The 18,059-nt window shown below is 40.7% G+C and overlaps 2 protein-coding genes across 3 annotated transcripts in view; one reads left to right on the plus strand and one right to left on the minus strand.

Moving 5' to 3' along the window:
- C2CD3 (C2 calcium-dependent domain containing 3) overlaps window positions 1–5,357 on the minus strand; it is a 173,686-nt gene extending 168,329 nt beyond the window's left edge. The window contains exon 1 of the mRNA XM_006875430.1: window positions 5,303–5,357. Within this exon, the coding sequence (XP_006875492.1) occupies window positions 5,303–5,357 (55 nt within the window). The remainder of the gene's footprint in view (window positions 1–5,302) is intronic.
- A 619-nt stretch (window positions 5,358–5,976) lies between these two features.
- PPME1 (protein phosphatase methylesterase 1) overlaps window positions 5,977–18,059 on the plus strand; it is an 86,481-nt gene continuing 74,398 nt past the window's right edge. For both annotated transcript variants that reach the window (XM_006875408.1, XM_006875409.1), the window contains exon 1: window positions 5,977–6,077. In XM_006875408.1, coding sequence (XP_006875470.1) covers window positions 5,977–6,077 — 101 coding nt within the window. The remainder of the gene's footprint in view (window positions 6,078–18,059) is intronic.

Genomic DNA, 18,059 nt, shown 5'->3' on the forward strand with positions numbered 1-18,059 from the left:
GACTCGACGGCACTTAACAACAACAACAACATAATGATACAGGTTTTTAGAATCTCAGAAAATTTTCTGCCAAGTATTTATGTTTTGATACAGCAATATCCATGTTTTTAAAGATATGTGCTATCTTTGCCTAATTTATTTATTTTAGAAACCATCAAATGAGCATAAAACAGTAACAGCTATCATCAATGAACTCCTAAACAATTTAGTCTGTATCCCATAATTCAACAATTCAATAAAGACCGTCTTAAACTGTGTCTTATCTCTCCTACAAAGATCATAAAATCAATAAGCCACTGTGTTAGGCTGTAGATGGAGAAATGTCACTCAAATCTGTGGAATAATCACTGTACTATCATCTTTAGATTTTGCCACTACTTTTTAGCACATTGTTTGACCCATATTTACTGGCTTTCAGAAAGATAATAAACAGAAATCAGGCAATCATGACTTTCTAAAAAGCTTTCCTTTAACGATCTTGATTGCCTTCCATTCACAGTACCATCTCACCTTATTCCTCAGACTCTACCCTGGAAGAGGGGTCATTATTTACAAGAAGAAAATAAACTTAAAAATCAATCCCATTTTCTGCCCTTTATAATGTACAGTCCCACCATAATCTCTTTGGATAACTAATCTCAATATAAAAACGATACACAGGTGTGTACATACACATTACTGCATATGCATCTACTATAGCAAGGGCATTCTGTTCTGTATTAGCTATGTTATTTCCACTTTGGTTTTTCTCTTATTAATCAAAGGTACTTGATTGATTTGACAAGGAGAGAACTGGCATTGAAAACCTTCATGGGTGTGTCTCAGATCCTCCCATCCTATCTGGTAGGAAAAGCACTGCTTTAGAACTGACTTCTTGTTGTTAGGTGCCATCAAGTCAGTTCCAACTCACAGCAACCCTATGCACAACAGAACAAAGCACTGCCCAGTCACGCACCATCTTCACAATTGTTGTTAAGCTTGAGCCCACTACTGTTGCCAAGGTGTCAACCCATCTTGTTGGGGGTCTTCCTCTTTTTCGTTGGTCCTCCAATTTACCAAGCAAGATGTCCTTTTCTAGGCACTGATCCTTCCTGATAACATTTCTGAAGTACAAGAGATGAGGTCTTGCTGCACTTCTTCCAAGGCAGATTTGTTTGTTCTTCTGAAAGAAAGTTCATGGTACTTTCAATGTTCTTTTCCAACACCGTAATATAAATGCACTGATTTTTCTCCAAACTTTCTTATTCATTAACCAACTTTCACACGCATATGAGGCTATTAAAAATACCATGGGGTTTGGGTCAGGTGCATCTTAGTCCTCAAACTGGTATCTTTGTTATTTAACACGTTAAAGAGGTTTTTTGCTGCAATTTTTTCTAATACATTATGTTGTTTGATTTCTTGACTGCTGCTTCCACGAGTGTTGATTGTGGATCCAAGTAAAATGAAGTCTTTGACAACTTCAATCTTTTCTCCATTTATCATGATGTTATTTATTGGTCCAGTTGTGAGGATTTTTTTTCTTTACATTAAGGTGAAATCCATACCAAAGACTGTATGTAGTATTTGATCTTCATCAGTTAAGTATTTCAAGTTCTCATTGCTTTCAGTAAACAAGGCTGTGTCGCTATTCATGGTGCTAATGAGTCTTCCTCCAATCCTGATGGATAAGCATGGTGAAAAGATACAACCCAGGTGCACACCTTTCTTGATTTTAAATCATCCAGTATCCCCTTATTCTGTCTGAACAACTGCTTGGTCTGTGTACAGGTTCCTTATGAGCACAGTTAAGTGTTCTTGAATACCCATTCTTTGCAATGTTATCCATAGTTTGTCATGGTCCAAACAGTTGAAATCCTTTGCATAATTAATAAAGCAGTTAAACATCTTTCTAGTATTCTCTGTTTTTAGCCAAGATCCATCTGATGTAAGCAGTAATATCCTTCATTCCATATCCCCTTCTAAACAGTGCCTGAATTTCTGGCAGCTCCCTGCTGATGTATTGCTGTAATCATTTTTGTATTATCTTCAGCAACATTTTACTTGCATGTAGTATTAATGATATTGTTAGATTAGTTTCACATTCCATTGGATCACCTTTCTTTGGATCTCTTCCAATCAGTTGGCCAGGCAGCTGCCTTCCCAATTTGTTCGCATATATGAATGAACACTTCCAGTGCTTCAAGATTTCAATTTGTAATCCAGGAGTTGACAACAAATTGATGCAGCATTGGAAGCACTCAAACATCTGTGCCAAGAAATTTGAACTGCCTTGTTGTTATGTGCCGTCGAGTCGATTCCGATCTGTAGTGATCCTGTATAGGGTTTCCAAGGAGCAGCTGGTGAGCTTGAACCACCAACCTTGAAGTTCAAACAACTTTGCTGTCTGACGCATTAGCCCACAGCACCACAGCTATCTTTTAAAAGTTTGATTAAGATTTCTTTCTACTTCCTACATAGTAGCTTCAGCTTTTTATACAATGGCCTTAAAGCATTATAACTATTCCTAACACATTTTCTGTCATTGTTGTAGTTAGTTGTCATGGTGACCCCAAGTATGTAGAGTAGAGCTGCTTCGTAGGATTTCTAAGGCTGTGACTTTTTGGAAGCAGATCATTAGGTGCCTCTGGGTGCTTTAGAACCACCAATCCTGTGGCTAGTAGTTGAGCACGTAACCATTCACAGGAGCCCCTAAAGTGCCCATAATGTGAAAAGGGCAGGGTCACCAAATTTTCTTTTTTCTTGGAGGTAACCCGGTAGAGATCCAATTTCCAGTTTTCCGATCTGTCCTGAGTTCTTAAGGTGACTGTTCTTCCTGTTCTTTTGGGTGTTGTTGTTAAATGCCATCAAGTTGGTTCTGACCCATAGCAACCCTGTATAGGGTTTCTGAGGAGCAGCTGGTGAGCTTGAACCGCTGTTCAAAACAACTTTGCAGTCCAGAGCATTAACCCACAGCACCACACCAGGACTCGGGTATTCTTATAATTTTAACTGGAGTACTGGTGTGGTGCTGTGGGTTAATGAGCTGGACTTCAAAGTCAGTTTGAACCACAAGGTCAGCAGTTCAAATTCATCAGTTGCTCCTCGGAAACCCTATACAGGGACACTATGAGTTGGCATCAACTCAATGGCACATAACAACAATACTTCTAGCCAAAATATTTACTGATGAAGATCAAAGACCACAGCCTACGGTATGGATTGCATCTCAATGTAAAGAAAACAAAAATTCTCACCACTGGAACAATAAACAACATTCTTATCAATGGAGAAAAGATTGAAGTTGTCAAGGACTTCATTCTTCTTGGATCAACTATCAACACTCATGGAAGCAGCAGTCAAGAAATCAAACAACATTTTGCATTAGGCAAATCTGCTTCAGAAGACCTTTTTAAAGTGTTGAAGAGCAAAGATGTCAGCTTGAAGACTAAGGTGTGCCTGACCCAAGCTATGGCATTTTCAATCACCTCATATGCATGCAAAAGCTGGAAAGTGAATAAGGAAGATTGTAGAAGAATTGATGCTTTTGAGTTACAGTGTTGGAGGAGAATATTGAAAGTGCCATGGGCTGCCAAAAGAACAAACAGATCTGTGTTGGAAGAAGTGCAGCCAGAGTGCTCCTTGGAGGCCAGGATGGCCAAACTTTGCCTCTCATACTTCAGACATATTGTCAGAAGGAACCAGTCACTGGAGAAGGATATCATGTTTGGTAAGGTGGAGGGTCAGAGAAAAAGAGGAAGACTCCCAGCGAGATGGATTGTCAAAGTGGCAGCATCAATGGGCTCAAGTGTGGCAACAGTAATGAGGTTGGCTCAGGAACCAGGAACGGGCAGTGCTGTGCATAAGGTCACTATGAGTCAGTACTGAGTCGACGGTACCTAGCAACAACAACCTAATGAGGTCCTCTTACATCTTGGCTGCCCGCCCTCTAACTCTCCCCACGCTAGTCAGTTCAAGTTCTTCAGAAGATCCTGCCTTCACTTCCACTCCCACCCTAGCACATTTTGTCACTACTCCATTGCCTAAATCTAATGATTCACGTTATTGTTGTTGTTAAGTGCCGTTGAGTTGGTTCCGACCCATAGCGACCCTGTATAGGGTTTCTGAGGCTGTAAATCTTTATGGGAGCAGACAGCCTCATCTTTCTCCCATGGAGCGGCTGGTAATTTCGAACTGCTGACCTTAAGGTTAGCAGCCCGATTCATAACCACTACACTACCATAGCGATCTTAATTTTTGTATCTTCTCACTACCACTCGTCTGCCTCTCTCTTTCAGAACTCTTAACTCCCACACTAGCAGGTCTCACTTGCTTCATTCATTCAACATCTATTGAGTCCTTCTTTATGTTAGTCATTTTGGTGTTGTTGTTAAGTGCCATCAAGTCACCCTGTATAGGATTTCCGAGGAGTGGCTGGTGAGTTTGAACTACTGACCCTGCAGTTCAAACCAACCTTATGGTCTAGTGCTTTCTAGTTGTTGGGGTTACAATAATGTACAAACATCCTTTCTTTGCCCACTGAACTATTCCCTCTTCAACTTATGCTTCCTCCAACTCCCTGCTATTGCTGCTGTTGTGAAGGCAGTGCCAACTAACAGTGACCCTGTGTAAGTTTTCCAAGGCTTTAAATCTTTACAGGAGTGGAAAGCCAAAGCTATTAATCCCCTACACACACATACACACACACACACCCCTTTGTTATCAAAAACTGAACTCACTCGTGCTCAACTTTTAACTAAATGATAGGCTTAAAAGGTGAACAATAACACCAACGAGGTACACACTCGTTAAAGCAATCAACCAGAAGCAATAAAAAAAGGCAGCATTTACCCTATACAGGGTCGCTATGGGTCGGAACCGACTCGATGGCACATAACAACAACAACAAAGTTCAGAAGGCAGGCGGGGCTTGGGAAGAAAGACAAAGAGAACCATAAACATAGGAAGTAGGAAGAATGCTGTTATACTGTGGGGATAGCAATTAATGTCAAAAATAAAAATGTGTAAGAAATGTTGCGTGGAAAACCAATATGCTCTATAAACTTATACACAAATCACAACAAAAAGTTAAAGCAAAACAAAAAAAGCGCTCCTGGAATTTGTTTCTCTGCCCTCGAGATGTTCCCGTTTTTAGCCTCCCAACCTAGTACCTATTTCATTTTTATTCTTTGCCTTACCAATTGCGCTCTCTCTCAACTTTCTGACTCTCTGATTACTGATTATTCTTTCTTCTTTCTTTTACATCTGGCTCCTAGCCCAAATCCCGCCCAGTTACCATTTCCTTAGCTTTTGATCAAGTTACCTCTCTTCTTGCGGCCACAGCCACCCCCAGGTCCCTGGCCTTTTCGTTGTTTCATGCCGAGCACAAGCTTTTTCACCAATTTAGCTCCGGACCTGGCACCGATGTCTTATCCTCCCGCCATCCCTTCCCACCACGCCAGTGTTCCCCAGCAACCGGTGCCGCTGGGCTGCCTGGGAGGAAGCTAGAAGCAACTCTTCCTCTAACAGTCTCTGGTTAGTCGTGAGAAAGGCACCACGTCGCCTTCCCGCCAATAGACTACAACACCCAGGATGCTTTGCTACATTACCTTTGTGGGGTTGCAGTCGGTCACCTCCCGTTGCGCAAGCGCGAAGCGTTAGGCCCTTATACGACTCCATTGCCCAGGTTGCATTGCCCTTAGAAGCGCTTCTCTTTCCGGCGTGGGTCGTCGAGTTCTCCGCTTGGGGTTTGAACGGTCCGCAGACTCCGTTACCCAGCTTCCTTTGTGGAAGTGCTGTTGCGCACTTCCGTTGGAGGCGCTGAGGGGACGGGGGCGGAGTTTGCGGAGCCGGTGGGCGGTAGGCGGTGCTGCCGGTAGCTGGGGGCTGTCTAAAGGCGACTGGGCGTCGCTAGGGGAGAGATTTGTGACCGGCTGGGCCACACTTAGCCTGCGTCGAAGCTTTGGCTGCTGTTTGATTACGTGCGGCCTCGCTTTCATGTCGACCCTCGAGAAGAGCATGCACCTTGGCCGCCTGCCCTCTCGCCCTCCCCTCCCCGGTAGCGGGGGCAGTGAAAGTGGAGCCAAGATGCGAATGGGGTACGTGACCCATACCCCTTCTCCCTAGAGGCCAGGCCCAGCCTTTTGGAGAATGGCGTTTCTGGGCTTTTAGAGCGGCAGGGGAGGGAAGGCAGCGGCCTGAGAGAGGTTTGGATTGGAGGAGAAGGTAAATCTGGGGGGATCAGGGGAGTCTCCAGGTCAACGGAAATTGGAGGACACCATCAGAGTGAGGCTTGAAGGAAATTTAGGGGAATAGCAACATTGAAGGAAAAGAGAATAAGGCAAAGATTAGGGAAACCGAGAGGATGTGGGAAGACACGTCCAGAGGAAGGAATGAAAGAGGTTTGAGGAAAGGGAGGAGAGACGTGACAAAGGTAGGGGGAAATCTTCCAGGGAGTGTTGAAGGAAATTAGGAATGAGAGAAAAGTTGAGAGGAAATGGGAGAACAACTAGGGGAAGGTTTGGAGTAGTAAGAAGGCTGTGAGAACATGTCTTAGAAAAAAGCTGACGGGCAGAGGGAACACTTGAGACAGGGTTGGGGAAGGAAGGAGGAGAGGAAGGTTCCAGACAGTGTTCCCAGAGGTGTAAGAGACAGGTTCAGGGAGTGACGGGTGACTAAGAGATTAGGTCTCTTAAGGGTGAACAGAGAAAATGTGGAGAGTAGGCCTAAGGAAAGATGGGGAATATAGCCAGGAAGATTGTTCAGGGTAACAGCAACGTTCTGAGAAGCTGGGGGAAACAAGGGGAAGAGTGATGAGGGAGAGGTTTGAGGAGTTTACAGAATGGCCATGGGCCCTGTTGTTGTTAAGTGCCATCAAGTCGGTTGCAACTCTCAGCTACCCTGTATAGGGTTTCCAAGGAGCTGCTGGTGGGTTTGAACTGCTGACCATTTGGTTCTCAGTCCAGTGCTGATCCTACAGCGCCACACCAGGGCTTAGTGAATGAAATTGCTGCACAGGCAAAGTCTGGGAAGCATTTAAAAAAAAAAAAAAAGACAGTAGATTTTTGCTGGGCACAGACCTTGTAAGACTTAGTGGTGGTGGTTATGTGCTGTGGAGTCAGTTCCGACTCATAGCAACCCTGTACAGGGTTTCCGGGGCTGTAAATCTTTACAGGAGCAGAAAGCCTCACCTTGCTCCCCAGGAACAGCTCGTCATTTTGAACTGCTGATCCTGAAGTTAGCAGGCCGATTTGTAACCCTGTGGTACCAGAGCTCCTTTGTAAGACTTAGAAGTCATAAAACATTGGGAATAGCCATTTAAAAGAAAATGTTTGTGGGGGAAAAAAGTTTGCTAGAAAGGGTGAAGCTGCATTAAATGGATAGGCTTAGTAAGGAGTGAGGGGTGTTTGTAGTATCAGAATACTGAGGACTAGTGGCTTTAGAAAAGGATTAAGGAGGATGTTTAGGTATGAGGTAGTCAAGAGTCTATGTTTAGTACTCCAGAGATGGGTTGATTGACATTCTGGGATTGAGGCTAATGAAGAGAAATCTTAGGTTCTGAAGAAGTAATAATATGCAAAAACAGGTTTAAAAAATGGAATGGCAATGAGAGATACAGTAATAGGAAAGTAAACCCTAGGAATGAAGGGAAAGAAGTATCCTATTAGTTAAAACAAAGGGGGTATGGAGGTAGTGGAAATGCTTGGGGAAACTAGGAAAGGAAACTAAGAATTGAAGCGGTGACCTGACTATGATGTATAGTAGAAGAAATGAGAAAACTTTGACAGGAGATAGATTGATTCATAGATGCCTAATAAAAAGAAATGTGGTAGACGGCTACATAGAAGAGAAAATGAGGATTGTTTTGGCTTTGAAAGAAAGGTAAGACTATAACATGACTAAAGACAGTTTGGAAACCAGGACTTTCAAACTGGTTCATTCCGGTTCTATCCCCACTGAGAATTTACATTTCCACCCCAGGTATACTGAATCAGAATCTACATTTTAACAAGATTCCCAGGTGATTCAGATGTATAACAAGAAGCTGGGGATCTCATTCAATAAACTGTAGGTTATGATTCAGTATATCTGGGGTGGAAAGGCAACTTCTCAAAGGGGGTTCAACCTTAATGAATCGGTTTGAAGCCCTATTGGAAACTAACCCATAACAGATTATTTGTGAGAATTAACCTAGGGTTCATTTTAACCTGGGTTTAAAATTAATGTAACATTTATTGTTGATTTGTATCTCAATTTCTGTCTTTTAAAAACTAAAATGTCATTCCTGTATAAACATTTATACAGCACTCTGTATAAATATTATAGAAATATTTTTAAAGAAATTTTTTATGCTTTTTTGCTTGCCAAGTACTATCGAGGCGGTTCCAACTCAGCCATCCTATATAGCATTTTCGAGGAGTTTCTGGTAAGTTTGAGCTGCCAACATTGTGGTTCAAACTGACCTTGTAGTCCAGCTCTTATTCTACAGCATATATTTAGAACTGAGCTTCTCATAGTGTCAAAAACATTTCTCTGAACAGAAAGAACTGGGGAAAAAATGCCATGAGAAAATACAGGAGAAATCTGATTAGAAGATTATATAGTTGTTAATAACGTAACCTTTTCAGTGACTTGTCATTTTTTAAAAGGTACTTTGGACTTCGTGATTTAGGTTAACTCCTTATCCTGCAAATAAAGTTTTTAAAGATGATTTCTTAAAGTATTGGGAGGAGAAGAGCATGTGGTTTTATTTAGTGAATTTTATGTGATACGTATAGGAAAATGGTTTATTTGCCTATACTTTTTTTTTCTACGTCCTTTTGATAATATTAGGCAAGCCCTCACCTAAGTCTCAAGTTAGTCCAAGAATGGACTGTCTTCTCTTATTGAATCATAAACTAGGCAAGATTATATTGATTTCATCTTATAGTTCAGATGTGGGAATCATCTGGCCTGTGAAATTATTTGGTCTGGCCCTGCTAAGGCAACCGCAGTTCCAGCCATCATGTTGTTGTTGTTAAGTGCTGTTGCGTTGGTTCCGACTCATAACTATCCCGTATAGGGTTTCTGAGGAGCAGCTAGCGAGTTGGTTCCGACTCATAGCTACCCTATATAGAGTTTCCAAGGAGCAGCTGGTGGGCTTGAACTGGTGACCTTGTGAAGTTCACAGTCTAGTGTTGATCCACAGCTCATCACATTGTTGTTGTTATGTGCCATGGAGTTGGTTCCGACTCAGCGACCCTGTACAGGGTTTCCAAGGCTGTAAATCTTTACGGGAGCAGAAAGCCTCAACTTTCTCCCACGGAGCAGCTGGTAGTTTCGAACTGCTGACTTTAAGGTTTACAGCCCGATTTGTAACCACTACACTACCAGAGCTCCTTTTGTGACCAGTTAGAGGTGAGTTAATTAAATGTTTGACCAAATAATAGTAATTTTTAAGTTGATAATTTTGCATGACCCCCGAATGTTGTTATAAATATCCAAATGGCCCTTGGCAAAAAAAAATTTCCCCACCCCCTTTATAGTTGAAAAAACTGAGACCCAGATAATTCTGTTCTGGTGACTTTGTAGGATAAGCACCAGACTAATAACTACAGAGTTGGCAGTTCAAACTCATCAGCCACTCTGATGGAGAAAGAAGAGACTATCTGCTCCCATAAAGATTTACAGTCTCAGAAACCCTATATAGGGTTGCTATGAATCAGAATGGATTTGATGCCAGTGAGTGGGAGGCAAGCTAGGACAGGGAATAATATTTTCTTTTAATAAATGAGAAAACTAAGGCTCAAATCTACTTACTCTTAGACAGCCTGGGTTTGTGGTAGGACCATCAAGGACCTAGGGTTTGGATCTTGTGACTTGAGACCCATTGTGTTTTTTTTAATTCATGGTTATTATCCTGGAAATAATTTAAGTTGTATGTCTTATTCCTTTGCAGGTATTCTAGGACTTAGTCTTTCTTGTTTCTTAGTCATTCTGATTTATTACGTGTCACTTGCACCAATTTCAAAGCTTCCCCCTTTATTTCTCCTTCTACTCACTTTGTTTTTTGCCTCCCCTTCCCCTTTTTCCACTTCCTCATCTCTTACTCTGAAGTGAGCATATTCCCTTGATCATTCCTCGAGTGACTTAGCCTTCCAACTATTTTTCATGATCGCTTGCTTTCAGTTTGCATGCTAATGGAGGTTTGTAATTTTTCTTGAGTTTTCATAATTCACACTGCCAAATTGGATGTAGTTAATTCCTAAGTATTGTTGGATAGTGTTATAACAATTATTTCTTTAACAAAACTGTGTGCCAGGATGGCACCTAACAACATACCTTCACATATAGAGGTAACTGCACATTATTTAATCTGCCACTCAAGGTAAATGGTTGGTTTGTTGGTTGGTTGTGTGCCGTCAGGTTTGTTCCAATTTATAGCGAAACTACCAGAAGTTCCATGGGAGAAAGATGAGGCTTTCTGCTCCCATAAAGATTTACAGCCTCGGAAACCCTGTGCAGGGTCACTATGAGTTGGAACTGACTCCATGGCACATAACAACAACAACAACATAGGGCTTCTGAGGCTATAAATCTGTTCAGGAGCAGAAAGCCTCATCTTTCTCCTGCAAGGTAAATATGCTATTTCCTTGCATATATACAAGTGAGGAAATTTAAATTAAGAGATTATATAAATAAGGTTTGCTCAGCTAGTATGTGGAGTCCTGGTGTGGTTATGTAGGAGTAGCACTGGACTGCTAACTGCAAGCACAGCAGGACAAACCCACCAGCCAGCCGCTCTTTTTCGGAAACCCAGTACAAGGTCGCTGTAAGTCTGAACTGACTCAACAGCACTTAACAACAGCAATTAATATTCAGCAGAATCAGGACTCAGTATAGGGTTAATCTTTAGAATCCATTCCTTTTTCTGCACACCACTTTCTCTTGAAATGAAAAAAATGAAAGCCTGGTTTCATAGTTCTTTGATAGATGCCAGTAAAAGTTGCCCCAAAAAATGGTTTTTGGACTTCTTTTGTATCCCTACTTATTCTTTGTACCCCTGGGGCACTTGAGAGGTGTTTATTTTATAATGACTGCTTAATACGTTGCATGACCATTAGAAAGACTATAGAATCTTGGTGGTGGTGTGCCATGGAGTCGTTTCCAACTCAGAGCGGCGCAGTACTTGGTTTTTGAGGCTTTCAATCTTTACAGGAGGAGATAGCCTCATCTTTCTCCCACGGAACAGCTATTGTAGAACTGCTGACCTTGAGGGGTTAGCAGCCCGATTTGTAACCACTACACTACCAGAGCTCCTTACAACCATTCATTATTTGACGCTTTTTAAAACAATTAAGCCCCATTTTACAGCAGACTTAGAACAGGGCTCAGTTCAATTGACTCAGCAGGAAGTCAGTTCTGAATTAAGTCAGTTACCTCTATTTTTATTTTTATTTTTGTTACTATTGCCTACTAGTATTTTTATGAACCCAATTTTTGAACATCTGCAAGTGAATATCTGAGAATGAGAACATCAGCAAACTATATGCTGCAATATTGTAATACATATTAAGATGAAATATAAAAAAGAGATGGTGAGCTGATTAAGTGCCCAGAAGCACTCCACTCCACCAGCAAGCCTTCTGCCTGAAGGTACTCAAATTTCTTGTTCTGTGGGCTGGAAAACTCACCACTCTATCTGGTGCCAGTCTCTTGGTTCTGCTGCACATTTCCTCTGCTGCTGCTTCTTGCCATCTTTCTCTCTCTATTTTTTTTTTTTTTTTAATGTTTTATTGTGAATTATGTGATAGTTTACATGGGAGAATATTAGTTTTACATTCATCCTGTTGTATATCGCTTCATTGCCATGGTTACAATCCCCTCCATGCATCATCAAATAACCAAAGGATATACACTACAAGCCTGCCCGTTGGTCATCAGCACACAACCCCTCTCCCACTCTGTGTCTAAAGTCCCCAACTGCTCCATCTCTTCACGTCATCTTCTCTGCCTCCATCTCTCCACGTCATCATCTCTGCCTCCATCTCAGGCGTCACTGTTTCTCTGGGTAGGGTCCCGCTCTTCGCTCTTCTCCCTTGATGGTCTCAGGGACCACCACTCCTAGACTGAAAAGTTTATCACTCCACTCCTTTTGCTACAAAACATCTACCTTTACATTTCCAACCCTCACAAACAGTCCTGATAACAATTATTCACTATTGTATCACAAAAGACCCATCCACATTTCATTTCATCAGCCCCACCTAGATAGATTGGATACTACTCAGTGGAGATTCTACCTTCCTCCATGCCTTCTGGATCTAGGTTCCCTCTTGAAAGCTTGTAAGCCAGTCACTTCTTGCCTTTGTAGCCCCCCCCCCCCCCCCCCCCCATTTTGGGTAGCCAATGTCCAAGTTGCCCATCCCTGTCTACTCTGTGTATGGACGGGGTGGGAATGATTCTTGCTGTAAGGACTTGTTCCCTCTTTGGAGCTACTGCATCCATAGTTATAGGTTTGCTGTCTCTTGTATTACAGTTGTCTGTCTCCTGGATCACAGAGGTTCCTGGCACAGGGACCCTGAGTCCAAGGATGCTTCACTCCTGGTTCTGCTTGGTGGTTATTAGATCCCTTTTTCTGCCTCTGAGATAGGCTCGCGTTAATCCTAGCAGAATAGCAAAACCTGCCAATCTCCATTTTAGGTCTTCATATATCTTATTTGTATGGTGGCTTTGTAGGATAAGCACTGGACTGTGAACTACAAGTTCCAAGTTCAAACTTACAAGCTGCTCCATGGGAGAAAGGTAAGGTTTTCTGCTCCTGAAAATTTTACAGCCTGAGAAATCCTCTACAGGGTTGCTCAATATCACACAATAACACCCCCACAAGCCTGTCATGCACCTTATTTACAATATTAGCAAGCTGTCTAATTCCCTGCATGGGCTACAAGCACCCCACATTTGCAGAGTCCTGGTGTGGCACTGTAGGATAAGCATTGAACTGTACTGCTTCTCTGAAATCCTGTTGGGTTAATATGAATCTGAACTGACTCAGTAGCACTTAACACAGTGTGGCACTGTAGCCAAGTGTAGGCACTTGGCTGCTAACAACAAAGTTGGTGGTTCAAACCCATCATCTGTTCCTTGAAAACCCTATACGGGTCGCTGTGAGTCGGAACCAACTTGATGGTACTTAACAATAACCCATTCATTTGATAGGAATTGCAAAGGCTTTGGCTAGAGGGATCATATCAAGTAATTCCTTGCACCACAGCAGGGGGTTACCTGTATACTTTTCTTTAGTGCTTTATGTCTTAATATTTCCAAAGTGCCCTGAATGACATGTATGTATTAGTGCCTTTTTATATTCTGTGAGGTAAACTGGGGCTTTTTGTTTTTGCTCTTACTTCTATGGAGTCTGCCCCTAACTCGTGGCAACTCCTGGGTACAACTGCTTCATAGGGTTTTCTTGACTGTAATCTTTATGGAAGCAGATCACCAGGCCTTTCTTCCACAGAACCGTTGGGTGGGTTTGAATCTTTAAACTCTAGGTTAGCAGCTAATGGCAAACGTCTTGTGCCACCAAGCTCTTAAATTAAGGCAGGATCTAATGTATTATTTTAGTAGATGAGAAAACAGACTCAACTATTTTGTGCCTAAAATCACAAAATCCTTAAATGGCAGAAACAAGATTCAGACTCAGTGTTCAATGTTTTTTTATGTGTATTACTGCTATGTCTAGAAGTTAAGTGATATGGAAGCAGGAGATGGTGTTTGAAATGATACAGATCTGAGATTGAAGCCCAGCTTGACTATTTGGTCAAGTCATTTAACATTTCATAGTCGATTACTCATCTCTGAAATGAGGATACTTCTGTTTACCTTAACAGTGCTCTGAGATGGCATATGAAAAGCAGTTATGATTCCTGATAACATAAGCTCTTGATGAATGATGGCTGGTCAAAGTATTATTATACGTTGAGAACCAGGAGAAAGGTTTATTCTTAGTGAAGTACAAACTCTGTTTCTTCTAAGGTCAGCGTTTCCCTGCCTCAAGCTGTAAATTTATTCATATCTTATTGTCTTTCACTCAAATTTTTACATTTATTATAGGTATCAGGGCTTATAGGAAGGTTTTAATGAATTTTACACACAGATGGGAAAATGAAGGACAAAATGAAGTTATTTGTGAAGGTCACAGATTGAGTTATTAAAAGAATCAAATCTCACTTTTTTGTTAATTTTAATTAAAAATGGCTATTATTATTATTTAATTAAAAATGGAGCTCTGGTAGCGTAGTGGTTACGAATCGGGCTGCAAACCTTAAGGTCAGCAGTTCGAAACTACCAGCTGCTCCGCGGGAGAAAGATGAGGCTTTCTACTCCCGTAAAGATTTACACCCTCGGAAACCCTGTACAGGGTCGCTATGGGTCGGAACCGACTCGACAGCACTTAACAACAACAACAACATTATTAACATAGTATACAGTTCACCCTGGTAAAGTATACAGTTTAGTAGGTTTTAGAATACAGATGTTGTTGTTGTTAAGTGCTGTCGAGTCAGTTTCGACCCATAGTGACATTGTATAGGGTTTCTGAGGAACAGCTGGTGACTTTGCAGTTCAAACTGACTTTGCAGTCCAGCGCATTAAACCACAGTGCCACACGACTTATGACAGGAGTCTGTTCTGAGGACTCCATCATAAGTCACTTCTGACATAAGTCGAATACCTCTATAGTTCATTGTTGCTTTTAAGTACCATTAAGTCAGCTCCAACTTCATAGCAATCCTGTATAGGGTTTCTGAGGCTTTAAATCTTTGTCAGAACAGAAAGAAAGCCTCACAGAGTGACTGGTGGGTTCGAACCATCAACCTTGTGGTTCACAGTCCAATGTTTATTTTATGGAGCCACAACACTTAACTTTTCATTATTACTGCCTTTCATTATCAGTATCTTTATGTATCTGGTCTTTATTTGTCTTTGTAAATCTGTAATTAAACATCTGATAGAGTATCTACACCCTCGGAAACCCTGTACAGGGTCGCTATGGGTCGGAACCGACTCGACGGCACTCAACAACAACAAGAGTATCTACATACATGGCATTGTAGTACATAATGCTAATAAAGATTTCTTTTTGTATAAAAAAATAAATAAACCAAAAAAGGGTTGTAAGTTATTGACAAGGTTGTACAACTATGTAATTTCAAAATGTATCCATCACAAAAAAAGAATAAACTCACATTCCTTTCTTCCCAAGTGCCCGGCACCACTAATTGACTTTCTGCATCTATAGAGTTTTTCATTCTGGCCATTTAATATAAATGGAATTTTATAATCTGTGACCTGTGTCTTTCATATAGCATAATATTTTCAAGGTTCATCCACATTGTAGTACATGCATCAGTACTTCATTTTTTTATGGCTGACTAACCTTCTACTGGAGTCTTGGTGTGGCGCTGTGTATCAGACTGCAAAGTCTTTTGGACTGCAAGGTCTGTGGTTCAAGCTTACCAGCTGCTCTTTGGAAATCCTATACAGGGTTGCTGTGGGATAGAATTGACTTGATAGCACTTAACAACAACAATATTCCCTGATCTCCTGGTGTGGTGCTGTAGGATCAGCACTAGACTGGGAATCACCAGGTTAGCAGTTCAAATCTACCAGCTGCTCCTCAGATACTTTATACAGGGTCCTATGAGTCAGAACCAACTTGAAGACACATAACAACAACAACATTCTATTGGATTTCTGGTGGTGTGCTGTAGAATCAGCACTGGACTGCAAACCAAAAAAAGGTCAGCTGTTCAAACCACCAGCCACTCCTGGAAAAACCCTGCATAGGGTTGCTATGTTGGAATCGACTCCACGACATTTAACAACAACCACATTGCATTGCATGATATGCAATGCTTTGCTAATTAATCCATCAGTTGATGGACATTTGAGTGATTTCCACCTTTTCCTGATTGTGAATAGTGCTGCTGTGAATATTTATGTACAAGTTTTTGTTTGAGTACCTATTTTTAACTCTTTTGGATATATAAGTGGAATTGCTGGATTATGTTAGCATTTGAAACCTGCCAATCTGTTCTTTACAATGGCTGTAGCATTTTACATTCACACCAGCAATAAAATAAAGCTCCCAATTTTTCTACATCCTAGCTAGTTCTTTTTACTACCTTACCTTTCTTAGAATAGCTATCCTAGTGGATGTAAAAAGGTACCTTCTATGGCTTTTTAATTTCATTTCCCAGGTAAATGTTAAAGTTAAATGATTTTTCCTGTGCTTATTGACCATTTGTATGTCTTTATAGAAGTGACTATTTAGATTCCTTGTCCATTTTTTAAATTAAATTATTTGTCTTCTACTTTGTGTTTTAGAATTCCTCATATATTATGGATTAAAGTTCTTATCTTGGGAGAAAAAGATGAGACTTTCTGCTCCTGCGAAGATTTAAAGCCTTGGAAACCCTATACAGGGTCACTATGAGTCGGAAACGATTCAACAACACTTAACTACAAGTCCTTATCTAATACATGATTTGCAAATATTATCTACCAGTCTGTGGGTTGTCTTTTCACTTTTTGGCAGTGTCTTTTGATGTACAAAAGTTTTCATTTTGATGAGGTCCAGTTTACCTATTTTCTGTTACTTGCATGTGCTTTTGGTGTCATATTTAAGAAGACTTTGCCCAACCCACAGTTAACAAAGATTTGCACTTAATTTTTTTGCTGAGTTTTATAGTCCTGCTTTGTAGTAGGTTTTGAAATTGAGAATCTAAATCCTCCAACTTCATATTTTTCAAGATTGTTTTGACTACAATGGGACTCTCTCATTTCTATATGAATTCTAGAATGAGTTCTTCTATATCTAAAAGAAAAGATAGTTGTAATGTTGGTAGAGATTATATTGAATTTATAGATCCATTTGGGAAGTATTACTTTTACAGTATTAAGTTTTCCTACCCATGTACATGGGATGTTTTTTTGTTTGTTAGGCTGTATTTGATTTCTTTGCACAATGTTTTGTAGTTTGCAGTTTACAAGTCTTTTATATCCTAAATATTTTATTCCTTTTGATAATATCCTAAATTTTTTACCTTTGATGATACTGTAAGTGGAATTGTTTTAATTTTATTTCCATATTGTTTGTTGCTAGTATATACAATGAATTTTTATATATCTATCCTTTGCAACCTTGCTGGGCTAATTTTTTCGTTCTAGTAGGTTTTTATGTGTGTGGATTCTTAATAGTTTTCTAGGTATAAGATCATGTTCTCTTGCAAGTAAAGATAGATTTACTTTTTCCATTTGAATTTGAGTATCTTTTTTAAGTGATGAGAGCCAACATCCTTGTCTTATTGTTGGTCTTAGGAGAAAGCATTCAGTATATCACCCTGAGTATAATGCTTACTTTGAGTTTTTCCTAGATGCCTTCTGTCAGTTTAAGGACGTTCTCTTCCATTCCTGGTTCAAGTTGTTGTTTTATAAATCATGAAAGAGTGTTAGATTGTGTCAGATTCTTTATGTGCATGTATTATAATAATCATGGTTGTTGTTAAGTGCCATTGAGTCAGTTCCTACTCATAGTGAACCTATCCTGTATAGGGTTTCTAAGGAGTGGCTGACGAGTTTGAACCACCAAACTTGTGGTTCAAACTGACCTTGCGGTCCAGAGCATTAACCCACAATGCCATACCAGAATTCTTTATTCTATCAATATTTAGTGTATTACATTGGTTTTTCTTTTTTAAAAAACACTCAGGTATATATACTAATTTAGACCACCAAAGGGCACATTCTGCAAGCCTGCCTCAGTCCCTCTCTTTTCATGAATCTAGAGTCCTCAGCTGCTCCCTCTCGCCATGTCCCCATCTCTGCCTCCATTTCTGGTGTTGCTGCTATCGGGATAGGGTCCCGCATTCCGCTTGTGCTCTCACTTGAAGGTCCTAGGGTCCTCTGTTTCTGGACTGTAAGATTAACTACTCCCCCGTTTTTGTTACAGAACTTCTACCTTTACTGTTGTAACAGTCACAATTAATCATGATTACAATTACTCATTATTGATTCATAAGAATCTTATCCCCATCTCTTTT

This window comes from Chrysochloris asiatica, unplaced genomic scaffold, assembly GCF_000296735.1.
Source record: "Chrysochloris asiatica unplaced genomic scaffold, ChrAsi1.0 scaffold00326, whole genome shotgun sequence".
NCBI classification, from domain to species: domain Eukaryota; kingdom Metazoa; phylum Chordata; class Mammalia; order Afrosoricida; family Chrysochloridae; genus Chrysochloris; species Chrysochloris asiatica.